Source organism: Mixophyes fleayi, chromosome 5, assembly GCF_038048845.1.
Source record: "Mixophyes fleayi isolate aMixFle1 chromosome 5, aMixFle1.hap1, whole genome shotgun sequence".
Classification (NCBI taxonomy): domain Eukaryota; kingdom Metazoa; phylum Chordata; class Amphibia; order Anura; family Limnodynastidae; genus Mixophyes; species Mixophyes fleayi.
Genome location: NC_134406.1, coordinates 274,511,957 through 274,526,885, shown reverse-complemented (window position 1 = coordinate 274,526,885; position 14,929 = coordinate 274,511,957). Strand labels below are relative to the sequence as shown.

The window sequence follows — 14,929 nt, the reverse complement described above, 5'->3', positions numbered from 1 at the left end:
CTAGGTGCCAATTTGTTTAAAAGAGGAACAATAGATATCAATTTACTTATTAGATATCAAAAGGTTTCTAACATCTCCTTTCAATCTGAGGACGTCTCTAAAATTATATTATCATGATGATTTATTTTGATTTTCTCTGATCACAGTTAGTGTACTGAATAAATCAATGACATAGATTATAGAGCTTGTCACTATATATTCCTTTATTGCATAAAAATAAGTTTAGAATAGCATGAGAACATATTTAATTGGTGTTAATAAGCTATACATTGGTGCCCATACAAATCACCAAATGGCTTACTCAATATACACAGTGAGGCCTGTTGGCAGAGCAGTCATTTTATGAATACAATTTGTTTTAGTTCTATAACTTTTACCACTTTTGTTTTAACTATTTCGCTATTGGTAATAATCAGGACAATATTAGGAATACTCCTACTTTAAATTGGTTTAATAAAGATATCAATTTTAATATATGTGACACAGGTCACAGAGTGCCCTTTAAGACATGCCTCTTATTTCTTTAGTGTGTACACATGTATCGGCATGGTGATCAGGACTTTGAGTGGTTGGTAAAATCGCTAATGATACCCAGCCTTAGGCGTGAATTCAGCTAAAAGGTGCAACTTTGTACTTTGCAAAATCATGTTGTGCTTCAGGGGAGACAAATTTAAAATAAGGGGACAGATTTCGAATTAGGAGAGGGTACAGTCTTACTAAAATGTAAATCACAGCAATAAAAAAAAAACTGTCTGCTATTAGTGTGCAAAAGCAGCCAGTGTATTTGTTGCATGCAAAAGAGGCACAATATCCATTTAAACACCCAGTTATAAATAATCATGAATTATTTGAAAAAAAGCTGACCACACACCCAAGAGGAGAACATGCTGTCACGCCCTCACTATACACAAGGTAATAATCATAGGGGTGCATATGGCATGAGGCACCTGATGGGTGAGGGGTATTGCAACCAACAAGGAACAGATGCTACGAGTACACAAGCCGGCCCTGCTAACAAGCTTGCAAACTACATCTGTGACAAAACATTTCCTCTTGCCTGCAAGAGCTGACTGTACCTATTGATGTTATTGATATACCCTTTGGTGTTCTGGTTATCTAAAAAAAAGTTGATTTGGACAGAGCTGTATTGCCATTGAATCATAACTAAGATTTAATTATATTTCTTGTGGGTGACTGTGACCTCCGAAATAAGTGAAAATGGCCATATTGCTGCAGACTATATTGGTAAACTGACAATTCTGATTGCTATGTTAGAAATTTGGTAATTGAGTCTAGCAAGAATTTCTAGATCAAAATCATGTAATCAATGTAGAGTCTCCATGGGACCAGGTCTGTGCCAAAACTGCATTGGGCAAGGTGGAATTTTCCTTCTATCAACTCAGGAAGAGACTGCCGTAGCTTTACACAAACCTGGTTCCCATGGTGGTGCCTTGAATCTGTAGATAATGTTGATCTTCAAACCAAAAATTATTGCTCTAATATAAAGTGTATACTGAGTATATCAAAGTCATTCTGGTTGGGTAGAATGTGGTTAGGATTCACACCCCTGGTGCGGTGGGCGTGTTTTAATAATCAAGTAACAGATTATTTAACCATTTTGTCATGCTGAGGCATAGAAAGCTCTTCAAATTTTTGTCTTTGTTTAAAAAGTAGATGCACTGACCTGACTTTAACTCATTTGCTTCTGGAGTTCCTAGTAAGCAGTCTGCTTTGCTGTTGTTTTTTTTAAAAAATTTACCTATGGATAATGTCAGATCCAAAAAAGAGGATGATAGGTATCTGTTATTAACACTGGAAATCATATCTTAATTAATAAAGGAGACAATAATGATTTTTTCATTATAAAAGTGTAACGACTTTTCCATGTTCCACCACTGTCTCCTCCGTTCCGCAATCGGCACTTCCGAGTAGTGGGTTTTTTAAAATTTGCTTCTATAAAATGTTGACACTTGCTCAGTGTCAGTGCTACTTGGTTGCTGTCCGTCTGACTCCCCTTCGCTGCTCCTTGTGTGGTGCTTTCTGCTGAATCTGTGTACCATTTCGGCCTGTCTAACTATGTGCTGCCTGTGTACCGAACTTGGCTTGTCTGACTACCCTCCTGATAACCTGTTTACCAATGTACCAGATCCTAGCCTGTCAGACTATTCTGCCGGAAAACCTGTGTACCAGATCCTAGCCTGTCTGACTACTCTCTGCTGGACCACCCATGTACCAGTTACAAATCTGCCTGACCTTTTGTGTTGGTTACTGTGTGTTCCTGATTTCACTTCTTGTAGCGCCCTCAGCTTTCTTCCAGGAATTCTTCGTCTGCCTCTTTGGGCCTTGTGTTACATCCTGAGGCAGTCCAGAGTGCCGCGACCTGCAGGTACTGGCAGCAAAGTCCATCCTGCCTGGAGTCAGTTCTTGGTGAACACCGGGGAATCTGTTAGAACGCCGCTCATCTGCTAGTGTTAATTGGGATTGGCACAGGTATCTTTCAGAGTTGTAACAAAAAGGGGGTTCTATGGATTTTATTTAAGTATAAAGGGGCACAAATTCATTATTTATTACTAAAGGTACCATGAATTAATTATATATTAAGGGGCTCAGTTTATTAAGGAAATAATAACAGGGGTACAATTTTTATTGATTCAACAGGTACATAACGCAAGGCAAGGAGGTTTGCTGGTTGCTTTGGGATTTTTATTCTATAGAATAGGGCTCTGAACAGCCACTAGGTGTACATGTTACTGCCAAATTCAACTGAATAGAACAAGGGAATGCAGGAGGAGTAGGGGAGTAGGACGTGAGGTCATTCCAGTGATGAATTATTAGAGTAAGAGAAGGAAACGCAGCCAGCAAGAGATAGAGAAAATGTTCCAAAAAAGAAAATAATAAAAGAAGCCTGAAGCTTGTAACAAAAGGGAGAAAGGAGAGAAAGACACAGAGAAGTGTCAGCACAGGGACAAGAGGGAAAGGAGACACAGTTCAGCATAAAGAAGATGGAACTGGCTGTGGGAGAGTGTGAACCAGCTGCGGAATAACACCAGACTATGGTCACACCATACAGTCAGTGTGTTCTGTGCAGCCTGTATGCTGCCACAAAATATTGTGTGTTACTATGTTGCAGTATAATTAAGTACCAGAGTCTGTAAATCAATGAGGATTGTTACATCTGTTCATTATCTGCCACATCTGTGGTAACTCTGGTAACACTGGCAAGAGAGTGAATAGGTTTATAGTCATCCTCTTGCAGAATTCACCTAAATAACCTCTATGTCAGCGTAAAGTGTGTCTCCTGCAGGCAACTATTATACATGATATACATTGTGATGTACTATTTAATGTGCAGATAATATATTTTTTTGCCAAGAGATAAGAACATTTGAAATATGCTCAGAGTTCTACAGCATTCACTCTGGTAAGGAACGTCTATTAATAGCTGAATAAACAATGAATAATTTGAATCACTTACATCTAGATGAATATCGTCACATGTAAACAAAAAATAAAATTAGATCCTCATCAATGAAGACAGAGGCTGTGCAGGATTTAACCACCTGGCAAGGAAATAATTCAGGATATAATTATCATATTAAATGTTACGAATTGGTTTCATAGGACAACAAAATAAAACATATATCAAATAAGTATTTCTATTATTTATAGTGACTGACACCTCCCTATCATCCTTTCTGGATTAAAGCAAAAGTAATTACTCTGCCGCCCACGGGGTAATGCTGCCACTAAACCCAAGCAGCAAGTGTGAGGATCAGTGTCCAATCTGACCACACACGTCGGTGACCAATGTGGAAGAGATCTGGCTGCTTGACGCACAGGAGGAGGAGTTGAAGTGTTTGGCAGATGATAACGCAAGTCAATGTTGGTCCACTTACAATACACATATTAATACACATAAGAGTTTATGTCTAAATGTCAGTCTAATGATACATAGAGGGAAGTTTCTCAATATAATCATAAGCTTATTCCCATATTTATAATGAGTTTTTACACATCCTTGGAGATGCTGGGAACTGGGATTCAGCATTTACATTCAATGAGACCCAATCCAGGTGCATGTTATATGGGGAACTGCAATTATAGACACATTGTCACCATTGTAACAAAAACAAAAAAATACACAAACAAGGGGCATGCATATACTAACTGTGGCAGGATGGACCTCCTATGCCACCCTTTATGTTGTTTGCAGGAGACCGGCTTGCTTTGCTTTGCCATCGTCCCTGGTTCATTTATCCCAAATGTGCCCTCTAACTGCAGTAGGAGGGGCTTAAGCTTTCTGCCACCACTAGGCTCCTCAGCGGCACCTAGAACCGTGTCCTTCTGAGTAACTCTCGCTGCTAGTGTACCTCCTTGCTGGGCACCTGGGCTGGTAACCCTGACCATTTGCCTTCAGATCAGGGTTGCTGTGGATGGTTCCCCCTGACCTATCACACAGACCAGAGCTGCAGGTAGCGGGCAGAGCATTGGTACTGGATGCTGGGTCCCAACCTCAGAACAGCAGGATAACAGATTAGATTGGTCTAATCTGTAGATCACAGGAACTGCCACAGCTAAGTAGTTGTCTATCTTGAAGCAGTGATGTTTTATTAGCTCAAGTGTCCTAATAAAGACAGTTACATTCACTAGTTTAAGGTACTAGCGATCTCCAGAAGTACAAATGGTATAATCTACATGGTCAAACAGAGTTCCTTTTTATACAGATTCTGACACAACTACTAGCAGGATGTAAACCAGCCCCCCTATCTGACCAGGCACTGAAGCGTCTGATATCAGATCAGATGATTTAACATCAGGATGTGATATTTTTCTACACATTGATTTAACGCAAATTAATTTCAACTTTAATTTAAAATTCCCAGCAATCTGTGATATTCTACATTACTTGTATCCTGAGTCTACATTGTTCAGACAGGTTCCTGTCTCTCTAACAAGACGAGACAACAGATAACGACCTACTGCTGGCCTTTCAGGCTAAGCAGGTTTTTACTTACCATTTCCTGCTATTAGCAAAACAGACTTCCTCTGACCTGGCATAATTCATTAGAAATCAATACATTTCCTATACTGAAATACTCACAATATAAAAAAATATCAGTACATTTCTAATATACAGTATCAAAAATCAGTAAATTTGCAATGCTATAAATTGGCACACTGCGCTAATAATTTATATATATTTATACAATAAGTTATTTATAAGTGATCCAGCCACACTAACTAAAATGTACTTTTGTATAAAACTGCAGAACTACAAGTGTTTATGTTCTGTGTCCTCACCCTGCCCCTGTTGGCTCCCATTCTGATATAAGAAGGACCAGGGCAATTACTTATCAGGATAAATTGCATGTTCCACACAGACACACTGTCTGGAACTTGACTCTAATCTGCTAATTGTTTTATTTTCTTTCTTCTACTGATTCCTCTCCCTATACCAGTGTTTCTCAACTCCAGTCCTCAGAACCCCCTAGCAGTACATGTGAATGAGTTCTCTGTACAGCGCTGCGGAATCAGTGGCGCTATATAAATAAATGATGATGATGATGATGATGATGATGATCTACTTGCTGGAGCACAGGTGTATTCATTACTGACTGACACAGTGTAGCAGGTGGTATAATTATTTCACTGATCACCTAGAAATCTTGCACTGTTAGTGGGCCCTGAGGACTGAAGTTGAGAAACACTGCCCTATACCAAGCATCTGACTTGCCTTCCTCATTGCTTTGTTACATTACTTACATGCCTTTAATTCACATGAAATAGTGACTCCTAGATCCCTTTCCTCCTCGGTAGTTTCCATTAAAGTTCCGTTAACACTATATTTAGCCTTCACCTGGAACTAGTCTATAAAATACAATATGTTTTCCTTTTGTTTCACACTCTGTTACTTTAAATGAAGAAGAATTTATGCAACTATGTAGCACAAGACGCCTATAAGAGAAGCATTGGTGGTAATCCCAGGGATTGTGGGCCTGATTCATAATCATAAATACTAATACTAAATACATTGCACTCTTAAAATATATATTAATCTGTTCTTTTTTTCTTTTTTTCATTGAGGACAAATTAAAAGCACAAACTTCTCCATGAATCCCTATAATAAGGTGATTATCGGCCATAATACTTATTGCGCAATATTTTTATTATTGCTATTTTGTTATCATGAGTTTAATATGGTTTCTGTTGTTGAATTGGAAATGTAATTTTTGTGAAAATATGTTTAGAATTGTAAAAGTGATTCTAGTCAGTCTGTGTACAATATTAGTGTCTCTTGTGAATAATACACAATGCTCTGTCTTTTAACTTACAGTTATAGAGCAATAAAGAACTCAGCATCTTCAGTAATTGTAAGATAATGAAAACAGATTGTTGAAAATATGACATTTTATTAAAATATACACACAGAAAATGTAAAATACAGACATTCACCAAAATAAAACACCATTTAAGCAAGTCTGATCTTTCCTTTGGTATTGACACCTGCAATGGAAGATCCAAATCCAGATCTACCGCCACGCCCTCCACGCCCTCCACGCCCTCCACGCCCTCCACTCCCTCCGCTTCTGCTGCTTCTTCTACTGCTCGATCTCCTTACTCTTGTGTGCTGCATAAAAACACGTACAAACATGATGATAATATATGTATAAACACATGGGAATAGTATTTGTGCAAGCAGTGATGTCATCACTTCAATATTCATCAAGAATATGTCAGTATTAATAGCTAGAATCAGAATTAAATATTGCATTTTTATATAATAAACAAGCTACTGTTTGATTGCTAATAATATAATTTACTCTAGGGGTAAATTACATGCACTATTTGGCAAGTTGTCATGTTGCAGATACAATAAACAGGCATGTGGGCTTAAAGTCCGCCCAAAATGTAAAATCTAATATTAAGTGTATTTCACTAATCCAATATAAAATATAATTTCTAATGCATCTGTTGGCTCAGTTCAACAGCTCTGCAAAGCTTTTACTGGTCCCACAATGCTCTGCTCTGTGTCCTAGTCCTGTAAAATTTGTATATAAGTGGAGAGGGGACATTGACAATATCACGGCCTGTTTGAACCAGGAGAGCTGTAGTAATGTACAATTTGGCACCACCGGAGGCTTTACAGATACAATGGATGGGGCAAATAACAGAGAGGCAAAAGAATTGTGTCTGAAGGAGCTAAACAAATAGAAGAAAATGACAGATATCCTCACGTTTACCAAGGCTTATTTAGGCAGCCAATCTGCTTTTAGTAGGTCATTTTAAACTGTGTTTTTATCAAAAGCTTTGTACCTGTTGTCTTTAAACAAAACTAAATTTATGCTTTTGAAGCATCCAATAAGGATTTATCTAGTTTAAGGTGCATTAAAAAATAATGGAAATCTTATAATGACTTTTCATCCTTTCCACCAAACTCACAGTGGAAGGAGTCTCTCTTTATACACACTAGAATTCCTGCTGAATCTGTCCTCTCCCTCACACAGAAATTAGGAAGAAGTGACCAGGAATAGAAATGAAAAGTCATAGGGCTAGATTTACTAAGCTGCGGGTTTGAAAAAGTGGGGATGTTGCCTATAGCAACCAATCAGATTCTAGCTATCATTTTCTAGAATGCACTAGGTAAATGATAGGTAGATTCTGATTGGTTGTTATAGGCAACATCCCCACTTTTTCAAACCCGCAGCTTAGTAAATCTAGCCCATAGAGTAAATAAATTAGAAAGTGAATATCACTTAAGGAAATTGGGCTCATGTGCAACTGCTTTTTAGTATTGGGCTGTGCACCAACGAGGATTGTTACATCTGTTCCATGTGTGAGTCATAAGTCTGGTAACAATGTCATATCTGAGGCAGAAAATAAGCTTATAGTCGCTCTCTTGCTGAATACACCTATATAAACCCCTGTTTCTCTGTTATCTGATTTAGACCCACTTTTTAGATGTGTCTTCTGCAAGCACCTGTCCCACATGTTATGTAGTTTGTGATGGACTATTCAACCTGGAGATATTATTGTTTTGTTAATAGTTTAGCCGATACAATTAGACTACTTAAACTAATCTCAGGGATCCACAGTGTACCCTCCGGTAAGGAATGTCTAATAATAACAGAATGAACATGAATAATTACACTTACATCTAGTGGAACGTTGTCACATGTAACCACAACAACATCTCGATCCTCATCAACAAAGAACGAGGCTGTGCAGGATTTCACCACCTGGAAGAAAGGAACAGAATTCATTAAGTCATTGTAAACTAACTGTTACTAAATGGATTAATAGGACAACAATACTAAATATATAGTGTATATGAGATAAAATATTGTGTAATTTTTAGTGATTGACCCCCCCCCCCCCCCTCTTTCGCCCCTGATCTCCACCATTTCCTGATAATGATCTGAATGATTCAGACTGGATCTATATCCGGCATTGGGGACACGCATGGTGGGTGAACTGCCTGATATTGCTGCCATTGTTGCAATATGTGCGACCTGCTTTCGTGGTTTAAACTTAAACAAATTAGACAATAAAAGACCCTATCATTGCCCTGCTGATAGATTGGCAGAGATAAAAGTACTCTGAACTGGACATAAAGGGATCTGTGTAATATATTATCCCAAGTGAGTTATAAGATAATGTACAAACTAACAACTGTACCATCATATAATAGAAATAAAACTTTGTCTTGTTTTTCATAATATGTTAATTTATTTAAATACTTTTGTAATGGTTTTGTCTCATAATCATTCTGGTAAAGAAATGTAAGATGCTCTATAAGTATAAGAATTAATATATATTCAGTTACTTTCATTTTTTTTTATACAAAATTATGTTATCATTTAACTAAACCCTAAGTATGCAAAATAGTGTCTGTCTGTTAAATGGTACCTGTATTGATATTACCCATTATGCTCCTAATATTACTCCCAGAATAAATTACAGGAATTCAAAGGTAAAGGTTTTTTGATTTAAGAATAGTCAGGAGTTAGTTGTGTATTCTGCTCCCCAAATTTTACTTTTCATGCTTCTTTCTAGTCCTGTTACTTTTATATATATTTTTTTATATACCCTGGTGGAAATACATTGTGTCTAGGTGGTGATGCATTGTGTCTAGGGGGTGATACATTGTGTCTAGGTGGTAATACATTGTGTTTAGGTGGTGATACATTGTGTCTAGGTGGCAATACATTGTGTTTAGGTGGTGATACATTTTGTCTAGGTGGTGATACATTGTGTCTAGGTGGTGATACATTGTGTCTCAGGACTTACACCGTCTGCTTTGAATGCACATTCCTCTGTAATTTCATTGTCCGCTTTCTGACACAAAGTTTCTTTTACTGTGAACTGAAGTTGGTGATAACGAGAGGCTTCATCCTGGAAAATTGAGGATACCAGATTATTTACATATAAAATATCTATAGACCAAAAGATAAAATATAAATATTGGAAATCTGTCACTTACCATTATATATTCAGAATTATTCCCAAGGAGCACGTAGACAGCATTTTCTCCAGAAACTTTGTTGTAGTAGTCAGTGCTGATCATAGACATGACAGAGATGTCATCTTCAGTCCATTGCATCATGGGTACAGACACACTAGCAGCAGCTGCAATAGCTCCCAGTACTAAGCACATTGTCAGAGCTTTCTCCATGTTGAACGACTGACTTCTGTCACTGATGCCACAACTAACAGGGCAACACACTTTTATACGTTTCATTTGCTATTCTTGGAACGGATCTGCAAATTCCCTGTATTCAGCAATGAAGTTACAAGATTACATAATGTGGAATTCCTGCAATTGCAACATGAATGTGCAAGAAGAATTTAGAAACTAACAACCAGTACAGGACATCGAGATTATCTGTTATGTTCTTTCTAGGATTTATAAAGAGAATGGTCTTTATAATTTGTCACTTTTGTGTGATGATGATTTTTTACCAGCAAATGTGCCTTCCCACAGAAGTGCATTTGGGAGGTGCAAAATTTGACCCAGTACAAAATAAAATCTACTTTTCTTACCCTTCATTGCAAAGTGGGTGCGCAAGTGTGTCTAACCCGACCATGGCACTCAATCTGCTGACACTTTCCATCAGCTATTTCATACTGCGCAGTCCCACAATACGAGTACAGAAAGGTGTGTTCTTATAAATGCATCAGACATGGACACTCAGCCAATAGCGGAACTACCATTGGTGCTGCAGTTGCGGTGCACCGGGGCCCATGGGGATAATGGGGCCCGCTGCATGGGGAACTAGTGAGCTGAGGGCCACAGTTCCCTCTTCCCGGCTTCCCAGCACCAGGGCTCACAGCTCACTAGTTCCGCCTCTGCACTCAGCGTATATTCAGGGCTTAAACGCATCCAAATCTACACGAGACCCCAAATTCTTATATCAATTACGACCTATTGGACCAAGAGGAGAAGTCTGAGATAGCTGTTTGCTGAGTCTGTTGCCAAGATTTGTAGTGTTTTACTATAACTAAACAGTTTTGGGTTCAGGAGTATGACTGGTAACCTTTAATTTTCTGATTAAATCTGCTTCATGATTAATATGCTTCACATGTGATTTATTAGTTATAATTTTTTTTATTTATTTTGTGGTCTATTATAACATTTTTAAATTCTTTATTTCTACCCTCTTGTTTTGATTTTTCTATGATTAGAATTTAGAGCGCTGTTTGGTGTTACTTAGTGATTTTGCAGAAAAGATATATAGGAAATCTCTTATTTTATAGCAGCCATTCTTCTAGCTGGAAATTCACTATATTGTTTTACCGTCAGTATTCTAATTATTTTTTGTATTTATATTTTATATATTGTCCATTCTGCACTAGAGAAATTTTTGTATTTTGTTATACACACAGAATAAATGAGCGGATTGTGAGTCTTGTATAATCACAGTGACCGCAATGACATCTGCTTCCTGTTGATGAAATTCTATACAGCACAATATATCACTTCCCGTATTCACTAATTGTGTTTTGTGGTAAATAACCAGAGATGTGAGAGAACTGGACTGATCGTGACTAGTTGCCAAAAGGGGTCATTTATGAAGGGCAGAACTTTGTGAAAAACTGATCTCTATGTGTAAAACTGAGAATATTTTTATACCATGCAGCTGTAAGGAGCCGCGGCCCCACCGCGACTCACTGTTCCTCTCCCCAGCGTCCCGGCCGTCTCCATGACGACTGGGACATCCATTCTAGGTTCTCCGCCGACTGTTGCTAAGGCAACGGGCGGACGCTGAGTGTTCTATTAAGTGCGCCCCGGCAACACTGGGCAGCCGGGCGCATGCACTGAATCCTATACAGCCTGTGGGCTGATTAATTACCAATAATTAATTACCTGGTGCCTGTGGTTTATTACAGGGCAAAGCCCTGATTGGCCAGTGTTAGTATTTAAGGCAGGGAGGGCTTAGCCTCCCTGCCGGTTATAGCGTGGACTTACCCTGTTGCTGACCTGCTCTTGTTCTGTTCCTGCTTGTCCCAGTTCCTGTGGATACTCTGCCTGTTTGTCGATTGGACCTGCTGTTGTGACCCTTTGTCTGTACCTTGGGCCTTGCCTGCCCGCTTGCCTGTGACCCAGACACTTTTGCCTATATCTTGGACTCCGCTGTTTTGCCTGTGACCCTGACCCTTGGCGTGTTTTCTGACCATTCTACCTTGCCTGTGACCCCGGACCTCGGCTTACGTATGACCATCCGTTACCATCTACTCAGCCTCCTCTGGCCTGCCGCTGCGATATTGTATGACGAACTTGAACTACGCTGGAGTTAGGTCCTGGGGGCATCCGAGTACCTGTGAGCACATAAAGCTCTACGGGAAAGGCAGCTGCTATAGGTGAAGACCTCTGCCAACTAGTTCTGTAAGTTCGTTAACAGACCGTCAGCCTAACAGCAGCATCAAGGAATTTTATGGACCACGTGTGCATCCGATGATTGTGGTTTTTGTCTTTCGCTACGGTTACATTGTGTCTGAAACAATACGTTTCTCTGAGAGAAAGATGTCAAGAAACAATTAGTAAGGGTGCAAACAATGATAAATAATGAGGTTTTACCTTTCTAGTGCCTGTCCATCAAGCCTATATAATGCTGCTTTGGGTGCTGCTCTTAATCCAGCCTTTGCTAGATGTAAACCCCTGTACCTGGGAGGTAAGTGCATCTGATTTTAACGCATTTTATTGTTGTTTAAAGCGTATAGGTTAGTGTAGGACCTGCATATAATGAGGTGCCCTTGACGTTGGGAAGCAGGCTTAAATGTTTTGATCAACATATTAACTAATACCTCATGTTTTCATTTTGCTAGATACACACAGATATGCAGTGTTAAGGATAAATGCTGACAACAACTGTCTGTTTCGTTTAATAACAAGTGAAAGTTGCATGGGGTGCTGACAATCATGGTAGAGCAGTACAATTACATTCATAAAATGAAAGGGCTTCGGAGGATTAATCTGATTAAACAAATGATCAATATTAAAACATAGTTTTTTCTTCTGTACAAATCTTGTTTACTGTAATCACAGTTACATCTAATCCCATAATTGTCCCCAGAGCTGGAATTGTCATCTGTCTCAACCTCTCACCAGCTTCAGCACTATCAGGGTGTTGCTATCCACATTGATCTCCCGACACTGTAGGGAACTTCTTCCATTAACCGGTCTGCACACTGTTCCACTCCACACTGCTCCACCCGATACTCACGGGGGGACAATCCTTGACATATGCACCAATAAGAATGACTCTAGGGCCGAAGCGGAACTAGCGAGCTGAGGGCCCCTATGCAGGGAAGCGGGGAGGAGGGGACCAGGGCCCACAGCTCGCTGCACATGCTGCACCAATGGTAGTTCCGCCACTGCTCTAGGAGTGGACATCTAGTTTCTGCACACTCGGCTCCCTGGCACATCAGGCGGACAGCACCCGGCTTGGCTGATCCTTTGATCTCTCACTGATACTCTCTGCATCTCAGTGACTTATTTCTCTCTACCATTCTCTGGGCTCCTAATTCTCTCTTTGGAACTCCCTCTAGCTCAAAAAAGCAACTCCCGTCTTCCTGGGCAACAGAGTGGACAATTAACTGCTCCAGTCCCTCCACTACGCAGCGGACTCCCCCAGAGGTGACTCCATTCATCCCACATCCCTTTGGGGTGTCACCTAAGCACATCTATCCCAAAAGGGTGTTACACTTAGCTTAAATTAAATACAGTTTATTGTAGCAAATGTTAATTATCTGTTCTGCCGATTCTGGACAAAACTCTAAAACTTCTTGTGTGTTCAAAAACAAGTCCAGCAATAAAATCAGTCAATGTGGTTTATAATAGCAGGAACTAAGCTTACTTCAACAGAATCCATGCTCATATTCTGGACAAAAGACCTTAAAGAGGTATTTCTTAATTTGGCCCTTTCTGTTCATACCCAAAAATGTATTCTATTACATGTAATTGTGGTGAATGGCTACATGACTGTAAAATTGTATTGTCTATATATTTATAAACTGTTTTTCTAAATGTGAACCTATTCATTGTTTATTATCATCATCATTTACTTATATAGCGCCACTAATTCCGCAGCGCTGTACATAGAACTCACTCACATCAGTTCCTGCCCCATTGGAGCTTACAGTCTAAATTCCCTAACATACACACACAGACAGACACAGACAGACACAGACACACACACAGACTAGGGTCAATTTGACAGCAGCCAATTAACCTACCAGTATTTGGAGTATTTTTTGGTAAGAACCTGGAGCATCCAAAGGAAACCCACGCAAACACCATGCAAACTCCACACAAATAAAGCAATGGTCGGGAATCAAACTCATGACCCCAGTGCTGTGAAACAGAAGTGCTAACCACTAAATCCACCATGCTTCCCATATTCTATTATGTGCTATGTGGTGCAGTGGTAGCTGCTCAATACTACTTACTATACATTACTTTTCCAAAGTTCATGAAAGTTCATGAAACTAGGTTGATGCTTTCCCAATACTTAGGTTATGTATGTCAAAATTATATTTGGGAGAATTATTGTGCTCATTTTGTAAGTAAAACTACCCCCCCCCCCTTCTCTCGGTATATTCACTTTTGCAACTTCCTAATTGGTGGCTTATTGCTGTTGTCTTCCCTATGTGGACTGTTGGTTGTAGCTTAAGGCTAATAAAATCTCAGTCTCAGCCCACACACTTTCTATAGAAAGTGATATGACTGCTGCGATAGCTCACAGTTCTGGGATCACTTGGTGGTCCTGTTAACAGTAAACACCCCTCTTGACCTTGGAGGCTTCTTCTTATGGGCAGATTCATTGTTTTATTTATAAAATGTGCTACCAGGAAGAAATATGTTGAGAGTTCGCTTTCATTTTCAAATATGCCCTGTACAATGTTTCTGGTTACACAAAAACACAATTAAGTATTACAATTGCTTATGATAGGAAGCGAAAATATCCTAGGCTGGATGCAGATTTATCATATTCTGGTAGATTGTTCCAGACTTGTTTGGATGGAAAATTTAGAACAATCAGATTATCTGTTCAATTTAGGAAGCAATAATATCTTCTTGAAGTAGATCTAAGGTGATAAGTACTGTGTGCTGCAAGAGTCACACGTCTGGACAGATAATAGGGCAATGCGTCTAAAACATGTTTGAAGGTTTCACAGGCAAAGTGAATACTTTGTCTGGACTCCAAGGACATCCAACCAAGTTCTGATAAGGTATTGCAAATGTGGGTGCTGCAGTTACATTGGAAAACAAAACAGGAGATTGTGTTGTAGTATATCTAATTTACTAAGTTTGAGGTGGAGTACAATAAACAACAGCCCGCAATTTTTAGCCACGATCATTCAATACACCCAGACACTTATATTCAGATACTGTTGTTGAATAATACTGGATTTTGCTCCAAATCTATAG

At 39.2% G+C, this 14,929-nt stretch overlaps 1 protein-coding gene across 1 annotated transcript; it reads right to left on the bottom strand.

Moving 5' to 3' along the window:
* Window positions 1-6,390: 6,390 nt before the first annotated feature.
* On the bottom strand, window positions 6,391-9,727 carry LOC142157909 (cathelicidin-related antimicrobial peptide Bf-CRAMP-like). The gene is made up of 4 exons (XM_075211422.1): window positions 9,482-9,727; window positions 9,289-9,393; window positions 8,154-8,237; window positions 6,391-6,628 (listed from the first exon to the last, which is right to left on the bottom strand). The coding sequence occupies exons 1-4, from the start codon at window positions 9,671-9,673 to the stop codon at window positions 6,470-6,472; spliced, it is 540 nt and encodes a 179-aa protein (XP_075067523.1). The 5' UTR covers window positions 9,674-9,727; the 3' UTR covers window positions 6,391-6,469.
* Window positions 9,728-14,929: the final 5,202 nt, after the last annotated feature.

Bases quoted from the DNA above. Each gene is read 5' to 3' on its own strand.
- LOC142157909 (XM_075211422.1), bottom strand. From the start codon at position 9,673: ATGGAGAAAGCTCTGACAATGTGCTTAGTACTGGGAGCTATTGCAGCT. The intron at 9,394-9,481 runs GTAAGTGACAGA...TCAATTTTCCAG, and splicing joins ATAATTCTGAATATATAATG to GATGAAGCCTCTCGTTATCA. The intron at 8,238-9,288 runs GTAAGTCCTGAG...CCTTTCTTCCAG, and splicing joins GTGCATTCAAAGCAGACGGT to GTGGTGAAATCCTGCACAGC.